This window comes from Dipodomys merriami, unplaced genomic scaffold, assembly GCF_024711535.1.
Source record: "Dipodomys merriami isolate MVZ:Mamm:240054 unplaced genomic scaffold, mDipMer1.0.p SCAF_8, whole genome shotgun sequence".
Classification (NCBI taxonomy): domain Eukaryota; kingdom Metazoa; phylum Chordata; class Mammalia; order Rodentia; family Heteromyidae; genus Dipodomys; species Dipodomys merriami.
Window position 1 is genome coordinate 5,493,560 of NW_027206401.1, and position 14,422 is coordinate 5,507,981.

The 14,422-nt window shown below is 49.3% G+C and overlaps 1 protein-coding gene across 3 annotated transcripts in view; it reads right to left on the reverse strand.

The window, feature by feature from the left end:
- The window catches only part of Mas1 (MAS1 proto-oncogene, G protein-coupled receptor), a 44,464-nt gene extending 34,084 nt beyond the window's left edge, over positions 1-10,380 (reverse strand). For 2 of the 3 annotated variants that reach the window (XM_070010962.1, XM_070010964.1), the window contains exons 1-2: positions 10,272-10,380; positions 1,325-2,842 (exon numbers count right to left, since the gene is read on the reverse strand). In XM_070010962.1, coding sequence (XP_069867063.1) covers positions 1,787-2,770 — 984 coding nt within the window. In that variant the 5' untranslated portion in view covers positions 2,771-2,842; positions 10,272-10,380 and the 3' untranslated portion in view covers positions 1,325-1,786. Of the gene's footprint in view, positions 1-1,324; positions 2,843-4,269; positions 4,363-10,271 lie in introns of those variants that run through there. The other variant, XM_070010963.1, reaches the window with a different exon arrangement.
- Between the last annotated feature and the right edge of the window lie 4,042 nt (positions 10,381-14,422).

Below are 14,422 nucleotides of genomic sequence, written 5' to 3' on the forward strand. Positions count from 1 at the left end.
AGACTCCTCTTGCCAGCCTAGTGCATGCCATTGCAGGCTGAAGGGCACTGGAGAGGAGCCACTCTGATCTCCAGATTCTGTTCTTTCCCGGTAAAGAAACTCTGTTTTCAACTGAAAGCAAGAGCGCTCTAAATGTCACCGTTCCACACCCCATCTGGGCTCCTGAAAGCAAGCTGCTTGTTTCTGAATCAGATGTCATCACCCACTGAAAAGCTCCCGCGTCCAACTTGGCTGGGAGCAGGGTCTCAGCTTGATGGGAGAGACGGGCCTATCTCCCCAGTGAGTGAGGCAGCCCCCATGGTTACCAGCAGTGATTCTTCTGGAGAAAGGGAGAGGATTGAGTAGGAAGAGGAGGAGAAAGAGAAAGCCACTCCACCATGGCTCCTCCAACCCTTTGAAGATGAACAGCTGAAAGACAAAGTCAGGGTTCATTCATGGACTTGCAAATTTTACTCACACAAAGAATCACCTGCAGTGCTGCCACTGTAGTAGGACTTCTGGAAACAAAATAGGCATAGCAATGTCTTAGTGTAGACAAGGCCAGGGCTCAGCCGGGATGTGTGGTCTGAAGGTGGCACTCACAGCAGACGGGAGACAGGGTCTTCCCTCCCTGGGCCAATGCTATGGAGAAGCTAGGGGCCGGGGGGGCAGTGTGCAAAGATCTGTCCTGAGGAAAAGTAGCCAGACCCCCCCACCTGGTGGTCACATTCCCACTCACCCCTTCCAGGAGCCTCCTTCTAGAAGCAGTTCAAAGAAACACCTTAGGAACAGTGCAGAGAGACTAGTGTGGCTGCACGTGACAACTTGATGACTATAAGTTATCTACCACTTGGGAGAAGATCTTCAAAAGCACCATGGCTGTCGTGAGCTGGTGAAGTAAGTTGCCTGTGAGATATGACATATGTGGTCAAAGGATTCCAAAACAGGCTTTCATCCTATCTATTATCCCGAGAGACAGAAGCCAGGAGAAACTCCACTGGAGGAGTTTGTCTTCGCAACTCGATAGGATCCTCAAACTCAGAGCTGGCTGGAATGTACCGCGTGCAGGAGTTTGTTATGGCATGAAAAGACTTCATGCTACACACGCAATGACCTTTCTCGTTAGCGTTGGTGGTAGAGTGGTGCACATGGCTGCCTTCCAGAGAGACCATTGTTAAATATACATCCAATGTTTAAAAACATATTTGTATATACTGAGCTGTGTGTATATTTGCGTGTGCCTGTGCGCGAGTATGATGTACAAAACAGAAATGAGCTCTTTGTCCCCCACGAAGGGACACCGAACATTGGCAACAAAGCGCTACATGTTGGGCGTTTTACATACCTTGTCTTCCTTTCATTCTGGCCCCACTCCTGGGAGGTAGTCACGGTTACTGCTACCACTTCATAAGTAAGAGAATGAAGCTCACCGATGGCAGGTCTCCCACCTGAGCTCACCCAGAGCCCATGCCAGAGTCAGTCGGACTCTAAACCTTAGCTTTTGTTACTCTTTACTGGCCATCTCTCTAGGTCTTCCTGCTACAGTAGTTTTTAATGCTTCATGATTTTTTTTTAAAAAAAGTCTTTGATCTGTACAGAAATAACAGAGGCCTGATGTATATTTAGACATTTCCAGAAGACACAGGACAGGAATACAGTCTCATTACCGATTAGAAGCTCATGCATATGGAATGGCGGTCCTTCTGGTATCACATGTAGAGGATTTGAAACTATTTAGGTGTATTCCAAGAACAAACGAAACGTCATCCGTGTTCCACGTCTCTGTCCACGGTTCCCCTCCTCAGCCTCAGACCACGGTCTCAACAGAGATGGCATTGCGGCTGTCCTCCGGCCGCTGGGGGTGCATCTCATCCTTGAAAGCCCTGTTCAGAACCACTTTCAACGACTCTTTGAAGCGCTTCTTCTTGCTGCTGCCCACAAAGAAGTAAATGAAAGGGTTGGCACTGCTGCTGATGGTGGAGAAGAGCAGAGAGAGGTTGTGCAGGTTCCTAAAGGCCGTCCAGTGCTCGTAATACAGCAGGTAGAGGAGCCGCATGGGCATAGCGAAGATGAGGAAGATGACAATGGTGACCATGATGACCACATACAGCTTGGAGGAACGAGAAGGCCATGAGCTCTTCCGGATCTTCACCACCAAGATGGCACTGCACACCAGCATGAGCGGCGTGAAGACCAGGAAGGTCAGGATGGCTATGAAGATGATGACCGCCCGGCAGTCACTTCGAGAGCGTCGCTCGGCCTCATTGTCGATGCACATGACGTACTCCATGGTGGTCACCAAGCAAGAAAGGGCCCACAGGAGGGCACAGACAAAGGCTGACTGGTGCTTGGGGCGGTGGCAGCGGTACCAGATGGGGTAGAGGACCGACAGGCACCTCTCCACACTAATGGCTGTCAGCAGGTAGAGGCCTGTGTTGTAGCCAAACAGAAAGGTCACAGACAAGGTGACCATGGTGTAGTAGTGGCTGGAGGAGAGCTCGTGGTCCAAAGCGTAGTCGATTGACAGGATGAAAATGCAGAAGAGGAGGGAGATGTCGGCGATGGACAGGTGGGTGATGTAGACCGTGAAGGGATTCCTTTGCATCCGGAAGCCGAGGAACCAGAGGAGAACCCCGTTTTCCACAAAGCCCAGCGGGGACATGCTCATAATGACCCAGTGCACGGCGGGGATGGGTGGAGGCCAGGCCCCCGCGGGGGTGGACGTGTTCCTGCCCACGGAGGCGTTAACCGTCTCCCCCTCAGCAGCCGAGGTCACATTTGGCCCATCCATGGGGAGACCTCGGGCTGGAGCGCTCAGGCGATGTCCCGCCTGTCAGTCACCACGCAGGCAAAACCATGAGAACTGGTGAAATGAAATGGACAAGAGAATATCAGCCATGGATCATGATTTTCCAGTCATTTTTTCCTTTGTTTTTAAATTCTTCTCCTAACAACGACAAAAGTAGACATCTCTCCAGAAGAGAGAAGTGATTTAATGTAAACCTTTCTGATCCCCACTAGCTCTCCCGCTGCATTATTATCTGCTGAGGGCTCAGTACCAAAACCTAATACAGCAAAGCAACAGGGAAAGGATGCTTGGTGTCCACCTCCGGTTCTGCTCAAACATCCTAAGTGTCATGCTGAAAATCACTTCAGGGCTGGAGGTGTAGCTCAAGTGGTAGAGCACTCGCCTAGCAAACACAGTGGAAGGGGGGGGGAGGCAAAGGGCGGGAAGGGAAGGAAAGGGACCTCTTCCATCTTTGGAGGTCCATTTCCTTGACAGAGGAAACTAGGCTGGTTGCAAAGCCACTTGAGAGATGTCTATCTCCATGAATGCACAGGGAGAGGTCACATGAGGATACAGGTCAAAGGACTCTGTCCAGCCTCACTGTGCCAGCCCTGATGGCACCTTAACCTTGGCCTTGACCTTGATCTTGGTCTTATAGCCTATAGCATTTTGTTGAGAGAGCCCTAGAAGACTAACACAGCAGCTTCAGTGCGCACTCCTGAATTTACAAGTGGACCTCGGGCACTTGCATACATAGAGATCCAGTACCTGTTTATCAAATTGCCCCAAATAAAGTCATCAGCACAGTTCCAAGAATGCACTCTGCTTCCTCAGGAGAGAAAGCTACCCACCTTCAGCCCAGTGCTCTGTGAAGAAAGAGTTCTCTTGTGATTCTCATGAATCACATATTCAAGCAGATTTTGATCATGATGTGGTTGGAATGCAAATATAAATCCCATTAAAACCAATTTTCATTTTTAAGAAATCATAATCCTCCAAATGTTTTGTTCAAGTGGGATTTTACTTAAATAAACACATTGCTAAAATATCACATTCCAAGTCTCCCTCAACCAAACTGAATTCCAACCTTTCCAGTGAAGTAGCAGATTAGGGAGAAAGGCCCAGAATCCAGCTGGCCAGTTGGTGTGCCACCCCAACCCTTTGCTCCTGGGGTCTCCTTGGTCATCTCATGAATCTGCATCTGCTGGCTGATGAGTGAGATATTTGAGGTTGCAAGGGAGAGGGGGTCATTACTGCTCGACAACACAACAGCCTCGTATAGAAGAAGTTAGTTTGGGCTCCGCAGGCCTGCCCAGACAACCCATGTTCACCTCATTGTCCAGCACCCAGAAAGCAACAAGAATGAGGGCATGCATTGGCACTGCAGGGTAAACTGCAGGACAATTTCCTGTCTCCAGGCTGACCCAGAGCAAGGAGGACAGACTCTGTGCAGACATGATAATCTCCTTACACGGCAATTCTATCCACAGCAATGCAAGTACCTGGCGGTGAGAGTCAGGTACCAGGAGAGCTCATGCCTACAGCCCTCGGGGACAGCCAGCATGGTCAGAAGGCAGGGCAGGAATCTCAGTTGGGAACAGAGAGCCAGAGGGAGTGGAGCAGGTGGCAGCATCCCTATCGGGAAGTGGGGCCAGCGACATCGAAGAGCGCCAAGTCCTCCTCTCTTCCTAGGGAGGAAGAAGTGTGTGAACATTATACAACTGTGGTCAAGGCTTTCGGTTTCCAAGCCTCCTGCTTGTGCTCTTCTATTGGACCATTACCTTCAGTGGAAAGCAGGTATGGAAGATGGTACCTCGTTTAATAGAGAAAACAACTAAGGATGAGGGATAGAGGTAGAGCTCAGTAGTAGAGTCTTTGTCTAGCATGCACAAGACCCTGAGTTCAATCCTCAGCACTGCAAAAACAAACAAAAACTCAGGATTCATATCCAGTCAAACTCAGAGTGCAACACAGGACCCTGTGGGGCTCTACCATCCTTGTGTCTGGTGTTCTGGGGTCAACAGGAAGCATCTGGAAGCTCACAAGGACTCTGATCAGAGAGCTGGCCTGCCTTCTAACCAAAAGCTGAGTCACACACACACACACACACACACACACACACACACACACACACACACACACACACACACACACGAAAGCCTGGAGACCATGGGTCTAACCAGTCCCCTCATTTCACAGACCAGTCAACAGAAGCCACCAAGGCTGTGAGGCAGATCATCACCTGAGGGTCCTTGCAGCCAGAGCTCCCCATACAACCTCTGAGCACCCCATCCGACCTCTGACCTCCCTACTTGACCTCTGAGCTCCCTATCTGACCTTTGAGCTCCCTACCTGACCTCTGACCCCTACGTGACCTCTGAGCGCCCCACAGACCTCTGATCCCCCCCCACACACCATGCTCTGCTCTTGGGCCTAGTCACATCTTTACGGCCTTACTGTGCACTCTCTGTACTTAATTTTTCCAGCTTCCTCCAGGACTGGGCCCTGAGCTGAAGATACCACATTCCCTGGTGCTGTGTGACTTCGGAGTGAGGCCTGGCCATTGAGGATCAGGATCTCTCCCTGCTCCCTGAATTTAAAATCCTCAAAGAAGAGCTGTCCAAGGAGTCTTCAGGTCTTTTTCTGGGGGAGGGGGGTCCGGTAGTGGGGCCTGAACTCTGGGCCTGGGCGCTGTCCCTCAGCTCTTCAGCTCAAGGCTAGCGCTCTACCACTTGAGCCACAGCACCACTTCCGGCTTTTTTCTTTTAGCTTATGTGGTGCTGAGGAATCGGACCCAGGGCCTCGAGCATGCAAGGCAAGTGCTCTACCACTGAGCCACCCTCCCAGCCCTCTTCAGGTCTTTTTATGTCTATCAAAGCAACAGTATTGTGGGTGGGAGTGGGGAGGAGGAAGGAAAATGAGGAGAGAACAAGGGGAGGGGTGACATTGTCCAAAAAGAAATGTACTCATTACCTGTCTTATGTAACTAACAAAATTAATTTTTTATAGGGGACAATAACAGTAACAATCACCCACTGCCATAATATCACACCAAGACTTGTAGATCTTTGTTTAGTCACAACACGAAGGGGTCCTTTAAAAATACATACTGTATGGGTGGGAAAGAGCAAGGGAAGGGGGATATTTTCCAAACAGAAATATATTCTCTACCTGACCTACGTGACTGCAACTCCTCTGTACATCACCTTTTTATTTTTGGCTGTCCTGGGGCTTGAACTCAGGGCCTGGGCACTGTCCCTGAGCTTCTTTGGCTCGAGACTAGCATTCTACCACTTGAGCCACAGCTCCACTTCCAGCCTTTTCTGCTTATGTGGTACTGAGGAATCAAACCACTTCATACATGCTAGACAAGCACTCTACCACTAAGCCACATTCCCAGCCCTATACATCACTTTTATAATGATGATTTTTCAAAATTTAAAAAAAAACACATATATCCTCTTTTCCAATTTCAAAACACTATGTGTTCATTGCAGATTTGTGGGAAATGCACGCACGAAACTAGTACTCAAAATTAACCTGATTTGGAATATTCTCTTTTAGCCTTTCTCGGTGCCTCACATGCTGCTTTGTTATAAGCTGCTTTAGTAACATGGTTGTTGTTTGTTTTCATTTTCTTCTTTTTCACAGAACTAGATTTGAACTCAGGGAAACACATTTGCTACGCAGATGTTTCGCTACTCGAATCACATCCCCAGCCTGATATCTTGCTTTTCCTGACCCAATATCACTTGTAACTTCTTCTCCTCTCAGTGTACTCCAAAAATATAACGCTGTTATCAGTATTTGGATGTAATGTAATTTATGTTCACCTAACCATCTAGCTTGAACATAACAGTTCTGTCTTCTTACCATTTTTTAAAATAAAGTGCTGCATGTTCATTCCCTCTGTCAGTTCCCTCTCTCACCCACAGGGAAGAAGCTTTAAGACTCCCAGCAGACGACAGAAACCCTCTGGGTACTGTTTCTATATGTAGTGATCATGAGAATGTTGAACTTATAAATTATACCAAAGAAGAAGAGACTAACAACAATAACTAATGATAATAACCAGAACAAATTGTAATCATATATGATAATAACATGTAGTTAAAACCTATGAATTGTTCATATCTATAACTTTTCCCTTAATGTTTTTAAACTGACTCACTGTGGTAACTGAAACTGTAGGAAGGGGCCACAGAAGAGGGGGACCTACGGTGACAAAACTGGCAATGTAGCCCGGGCTGGCCTCAAACCCATGAACCTCCTGTCTCAGCCTCCTGAATGCTGGGATTATAAACATGTCTCAACATACCCTGCCCAAAAGACGGACTTTTTCTTTCTTGAATGATGAACACAGTTATGAAAGAATGCCTTAAGGACATTTGTCACCTCTCACAATAGAGACAAGCCAGTCATCCAACAGCACAGCACTTTACCCAAGTCCTCCAAAGACAGTAAGGTATTTGATACTTTCTCCTGTTGTGATGATCCTCCCCTCGCTCCCGACAGGGGAGTATGGAACCCCATGCCCCCCTCTCCAAATGATGGTAAACCAGGACACGCCGTCTTCCCTGTCATCCCCCTTTGCCTTGTGCGGGTCTCCTGTGCCTGATCTCTCTTGTGCCTGATCTCTCTTGTGCCTGATCTCTCTTGTGCCTGATCTCTTCTTGCATGGCCCTTTGGGCCTTGGCATCCCAGCGAGCATGGCAGCCCATGCTAGACCCCCCTTTCCATTTTACTCTACAAACCCTGACTGGGTGAGCTGATCCAGTTCCCCCACACCACACCAACAAAATCAGAATGTGCAGACATCTCCCTAAATATCAGACCCAGGGCTGGGTGCTGGTGGCTCATGCCTGTAATCCTAGCTACTCAGGAGGCTGAGATCTGAGGATCGCGGTTCAAAGACAGCCCGGGCAGGAGAGACCGTGAGACTCCTATCTCCAATAAACCACCAGAAAACTGGAAGTGGCGCTGTAGCTCAAGTGGTAGAGCGCTCGCCTTGAGCTGAAGAGCTGAGGGACAGCGCCCAGGCCCAGAGTTCAAGCCCCACGACCGACCAAAAAAAAAAAAAATCAGACCCAGGGAATCAATAGATGTGGCCACCTCCAGGGAGGCCTCTTATAGTGGTAAACAGAAATCAGCCCTTCCACTGGGGGCTGGTGACTCACGCCTGTAATCCTAGCTACTCAGGAGGCTGAGATCTGAGGATCATGGTTCAAAGCCAGCCTGGGCAGGAAAGTCTTCGAGACTCTTATCTTCAATAAAACATCAGAAAACTGGAAGTGGCACTGTGGCTCAAATGGTAGAGCACTCGCTTTGAGCTGAAGAGCTGAGGGACAGTGCCTAGGCCCAGGGTTCAAGCACCACGACCGACCAAAAAAAAAAAAGAAAAGAAAGAAATCAGCCCTTCCTTGCTGCTCCATATTTCTTCTAGCCTGTCACATGATCTAAAAAACCCTGAACATTTTACAATGCTGGCAATGTGGAAGTGGCCAAGGTTTCAAAAGAGGCTTTTGCCAGGATCTCCACAGAGACCTCTGCCCAAGGCTTGGATGGAGCTCCGTCTTCCACCAAACCCATCACAGAGGAGAGCCTAAGCCAAGCAGCTGGGCCTCTGTGACCGAAGCCCCTTTACATAATCAGCATTTTTATGTGTTTCTGGAAGGCTGAGGAGGGAGAAACAGAGGGTGAAAAGCTAGAGCTTGAACAGCGCTTTGCCAATACAAGCCTGCTGGCAAGGCCAGGCTGAGATAATGAATCAGCCCGCAGAGGAAACAGGCACCATGGTCTCCATAGCTGTGGAAGCTGTGTCCTAGCAGGCACAATTGCAGAGATGTGTGTTCTTCACAATGAACGTGAGAAGAACAGATAGATGGTGGGGTGACAGCAAAGGCCAGGGAACCAGGGGGAGGGCAGGCATGGAGTTTAAAATGCCACATCTTTGTGTCTGCTCAAACTTTCTCCAGATACCCAAGAAGTGAACATCCCCCTCCACATTCTCATCCCTCTGAGCTCAGTCTTCCATGGGCCAGATTCCCAGCTTTCCATATCACTCAGAGAGAGAGGGAGAGACACAGAGAGAGAGAAGATGAAGGAAGTAGGAGAAGGAAGTGGAAGAGGGGGAGGAGAGAGAAGGAAGAAGGTGGAGAAAAGGAGAGAGAGAGAGAGAGAGAGAAAGACAGACAGAAAGACAGACAGAAAGAAAGACAGAAAGAAAGACAGACAGACAGACAGAAAGAAAGAAAGAAAGAAAGAAAGAAAGAAAGAAAGAAAGAAAGAAAGAAAGAAAGAAAGAAAGAAGAGAACGCCAATAACACCAGGATTTGTGGAATGGCCATCTGAAGCCTCCTCTTGTTGCTAGGCAACCACAGAGTGAGGCTGACCCTAAGTGGGGCCTCCCAGGTGTGTACCACCAGAGGAAAGGGCACATTCTTCCCTCTGTGTGTGTGCAGTAACCTGGACAAACAGAAACCCATTTGTGAGATGGAATTTCCATGGCAGGAAAGGGAGCTGTTGAGAATGTTTGCAGTGGGAACATCTGTCCTGGTATTAAATGCATCTGTAATCAATTAAATCCCATGTTCCCAACACTCCAGCCACCTGCCTGCAGAAGCAGAGACTTCTCATGTGCTTTCTGAATGCACAGCAGAATCGATTTAGAGCACTGATCTCAGAGGGAGAGGGGAGTTTTGACTACTTTGGGATGTTTGGCATGTCTGAAGATCTTTGGGGTGGCTAAAACTGAGAAGGATGCTAATAGCATGTAATAGCCATCAGTAATTTAATCATTAGTAATTTCACTTACTGGTCATCAATACCACTTAATGGCTAAATATCCACAATACATAGGACAGCCAGCACCACAAACGATCCCCAGCCCTCAATGTCCCAGTGCAGACGCTGCTCCAAAGGCAGCCCTGAGTCATATTCTTAAGGCTGCACATATAGCAATGTAGTGACAGTCTAACACACCTTGCCAAACTACTACTACTACTACTGCTACTACACACACACACACACACACACACACACACACACACGCACACACACACCTACCTGGCTGTGCCCAGTGGCTTCTAGACAAAGGACGTCTCCAGAGACATTAAACACTGTTACAACCTTGCAGCCCCAGCTTCTTTGTCATTTGTAACATCAACTTGAAAACGTCCAAGTCCAACCTCCCCTCTTTGAGTGATCCTAAGACTCCCTCCATATCACAAATCCACAGAAAAGCTTCTACAGAAGTTTCAAACCTGGAGTTGAAAGACAATATCTGGGAACTGTTCGCCCAACAGAGAAGCAAGTTTCCCAAATGAAGGCAGAAGGGCCTTTCTTATGTGCCAACACCACCTTGACAAACCTACAGCACCTAACACCCTGGGAAAAGCAATCAGCACAGAAATGCTGCCCAGGCACTGCCTCTTTGGAGGCTGGAGGCAGGGGGGGCTGGGGACAGGGATCTTATTCTGATTATCAAGGGTATCTGAACACTTACAAATGGGTGCAGACTCTTGGATGTCCTTCGCTCAGGAAGGGTCAGAGGTGACAACCGGGAGACCACAGCTTCCCATCCCATGGCCTCTGTACCCCACCAGCCCGCAGGGTCCCTGGTTCCAGCATCTCCAAGGAGAGCTGCAGCCTCCGTCTCAGAAGAAACCGGAGCTTCTCTCTGACTGCTGAAAACATTTGAGATGTGCCAAGCAGATGGTCCCACGCTTATCAGCAAAAGCCGTGCTTCAAATGGCATCATTCGGTGACACACTTCGAGTGAAAATCTGCGTGCTGATCCAAAGTGAGAACACACTGGGGACATCAAGGTGGCTGGCCACCGGAAGCCACAAGGGCTAGCCTGGGCTAAGGGGAAAGCTGCTCCAGAGAACAGCTATGTGGAAGGGCAGCGTAGGTAGAACTCAAATTCCTGGCTCAACTGTTCTTCACCTGTAACCACTTCAGTGCTACTGAGGGCTTGCCTTTCTAACTCTAAAATGGAACTACTAATATCACCTCCAAAAGGCACGGCTGTTAAATGGTGGGAGGCGTATAAATAGTTAAATATTCATTTCCTGGCTTCTAGCCCTTTTTCGAGTATAGTGCCCAAATTAACGTAAACTCAGCTGATATGATGGACTGCACATAGGCACACAGCTGATTCCAGGGTTAGAAGAATGGAGCTGCCTCTTCCCGATGCCCAGGCTGATTGTCAGCCTGAGCCGGACCCTTCCAGGGAGCAGCTGTTCCCAATAGAGGCAGATGCTCGCGCAGGAAGTCGGGAACACAACAGGAGATTACTTTTCCCTTCACTCCCATCCTTTTCCTTAAAGGGCCAATGTATAGCTGCTCAGACAGTCCATGGTCATCTGGATCTGAGGTAGCCAAGCGCTGGAGGGAAGAGCCATCCATCCTGGCCACACTTCTTGTCTGAGCAAATACACTGATGGGCAGGGAAGGATGCTGTGGGAAAGCAGGCTTCCATTCCATGTGTGATGCTTTCCTCAGACTGTACCTAAAGCAAAAGCAAAGGCCCAGAACAGAAGCCAACAGAGCCCAATCTTCCCAGAGGAAAGAGACAGGAGAGGAAGGCTCTCCCTGAAGCCCTCACACCAACCCCACACAGTCAGAGCGGTGGGCGCAGTGAGTAAATCAACAGCAGGTGAGGGCAGGTGAGCAGGTGGGAAACAATACTTTTATTACCTGGTTCTGGTGTTCCACGGGAGGGGAAGGTCAGCCTCCTGGAGAGCGCTACCTTTCCCACAGGATGCTCAGAGACTGAAGAGAGAGCAAGGACTGACTAACACCCATTGCAGCTAGAAAAGGAGTTTGTGGAGTGAAGGATTCCCAGACACTGAAGCAAATAGGATCAGGAGAGAGCTAAGGGCCGGCTGAGGAGCCTCACAGAGAAGGAGGGACGCAGGAGAACAGGATGGAGCAGAAGGACCCTCCTTGTTCCTCTGTGCCATTCTGCCTCTCGCCTCTGGGACTGTCCAGATTTGGTGAAGAATTATCCCTACATGTTCTGTGAAACCCTGAGCAGAGTGACCAACGAGAGGGAGGCCTCCAACGTCATGGTTTAAGTCAACATTCCGAGGGCCTCACCAATTTGCTTTTCCAGCTCCTCATAGAGCAGAGAAGTCCCTCTATTCAGACAGGCAGAAGATAACACACTGCCCAAAGTGGAAATCCATTGACCAGGTGAATCAAGAGCCTGCAACCAGGAAACAACACGGGTGGCCAGACAGTAGGGGGTCCCTGGGAGGGATGGCTCTCTTCCTTCAGGGTGAGTGGGTGGGGGAAGGCACCAATTGTTTTCTGACTAATTGCACCACTAACCAAGCAGGACTACAGTGGGTGATCATCGATCGCAGATGGAGATGGAGTTTCAGTTGTGGTAGCTAATGATTTATACTTAGAGGAAAAGACAGCAACTCACTGTAAAAATAAAACTGCCTGCACGGAAGCCACAAATAGTTTGGCTATTTCTGTGCTTGGTTTGTCTTTGTGAGTAATCATTCTTTCGAGAGGTGAGGATTGTATGGAGAGAAAATGGGTAATAGGGCTGGATAAGGCTAGGGAAGAAAAGAGTCTACAGCTCCCATTTTTTGTGGTACAAGTTCTAGCCTGAACCTCTGTGATCCAAGACCCACCCGTCCAGAGTTCCCTAGAGAGGAAGTGGCGCTGTAGCTCAAGTGGTAGAGCACTCGCCTTGAGCTGAAGAGCTGAGGGATAGCACCCAGGCCCAGAGTTCAAGCCCCACGACCGACCAAAAAAACAAAAAACAAAAAACAACAGAGTTCCCTAGAGAAACAGCACCCCTTCAAGGGACTCCTGTCACACACACAGAAATATGGCGCAGGAGGCCTGGGGGGGTCTGATAGAACCCAGAATATCACCTGAGAGAGCCATAGGTGGTAGAGCCAGAAGTTGTGGACTCCATCAGCAGGAAAGCAGCAAAAGATAGGTGCACCTGCCAGGGCTAAGATTCCCTTCTTCCATCAGAGAGGTTCTCCTTAAATTCCCATGGCTCTGGAAGGCTTCATCGGCACTAGCAGAGGAAGTCTGATGCATCCCGGTCAGATTCAAACATGTATTTCTCACATCTGCCAACCCCTTGATCCTTGATTGTGGGGAAAATCTCATTTAGTACTTCATAAAGCCCAGCACTGCTTTCCAGGTGAGAAAGACAGAAGAGCTGGATCAGCAGAGATTGGTAACCTGGAATGCAATGGAGGGTTATTCTCCCAGGAAAATGGCTGCAGAGACAAGTCTGCAAACGGGAGACCAGCAGGACAGCAGGCGGAGAAGCATAACTTGTCTGGACCACCATTTGGGAACAGAGTGACTTCAGGTATTTGGACTTGCAAATTTGACTGGAGTGATGAGTGGTTCTCTAGCCTATCCCTTTGATTGACAGCCTCACACGACAGGACTGGTCCTGCCCTCTGCCCTCGGGTCCTGCAACGGAGCCTTCCGATCTCACTGGCCAGATAAAAGTCTGAGATAAAACCCCGAGAGCAGAACTCTCCCAGGCCCAGCTGATTTCTGTCCATCTCAGGGAAATCTTCCCTTAACTTAGTCTATCCAAGGATTGGCTGAGTCTTTCCAAGTAAGGATCTTCACTTGCAAAGCATATCAAGTCTGAAAGAAAATTGGCATCTCCTCCTCCAACAAGACGGGCCAGGGGACAGAGCCACAGAGAACCTCATGTTTGAAAAGTGGATGGACATAGCCCTTCTAGATAAACCCTGGGAAGGGGCCAAACAGCCCCCAGCTGCGGACTGAGCTCAGCATGTGACAGCGAAGGCCCAGCCCTGAGTGCTCCCAGACCCGCACTCCGACCCCTGGCATTTAGAATCTGTCCACAAAGGCTCTTCCCATCAGCAGAAGGGCCGGATGTGCAGCAACAACGTGGTCTGGGGGACAGGGAGGTGGGGGAAGGGAGTCACCCAGAGCAGACCACAGACCACAACCCTACTCAAAGATAGCCTTTGTGCTGAGGGCCCTGGGAACTCTGGGATGGGGGCTCTCCACCCCCACAGGAGCTCCTGAGGTAGTGCCTGCAAGCCAGGAAAGAGGGGTTACAGCAGACAAAAAACACACCACTGGCTCCAAAAGGAAAATCCCAAAGCAAATGTAAACAGAATAAATAACTCCCCCTTCTGGGTCACTCAGTCACCTGGCGTCATGTTTATGGGGCTAGCTGGAGTTTGTAACGGGAGATTGGAAACAGCATGGTCCCGCACAGTTAGAGGGAAGAGGGCGAGAGTAGCTCTAGGGTGCTAGGACAGGCAGGGCAGGGAAGGGGAGGGAAGGGCACATCACCCCTAGAGGGCGTATCTGGATCTTGCCAAAGTGGTTTGCAAACTCTAACGGCTTGAGAAAACACCTTCACCCCTACCCATTGCCCTCCCAGCTCTCCCTCTTACACTGGAATCTTTGTGGAAAGCCCCAGGGATACAGAGCCCTTTGCTTAGCTGAGATACTTTCTCCAACAGGGACATCTTTGGAGGGAGACTGCAGTCACAGGAACTCCAAAGCCATCCTCTATGAGTAGATTGTTAGATCACTTGGGCTTAAAGTATGTATGGTGCATGCCTGGTGCTCCTCCAATTCAATGCCAAATATACTCTGTTTAGAAAGTCTCCCAAATTA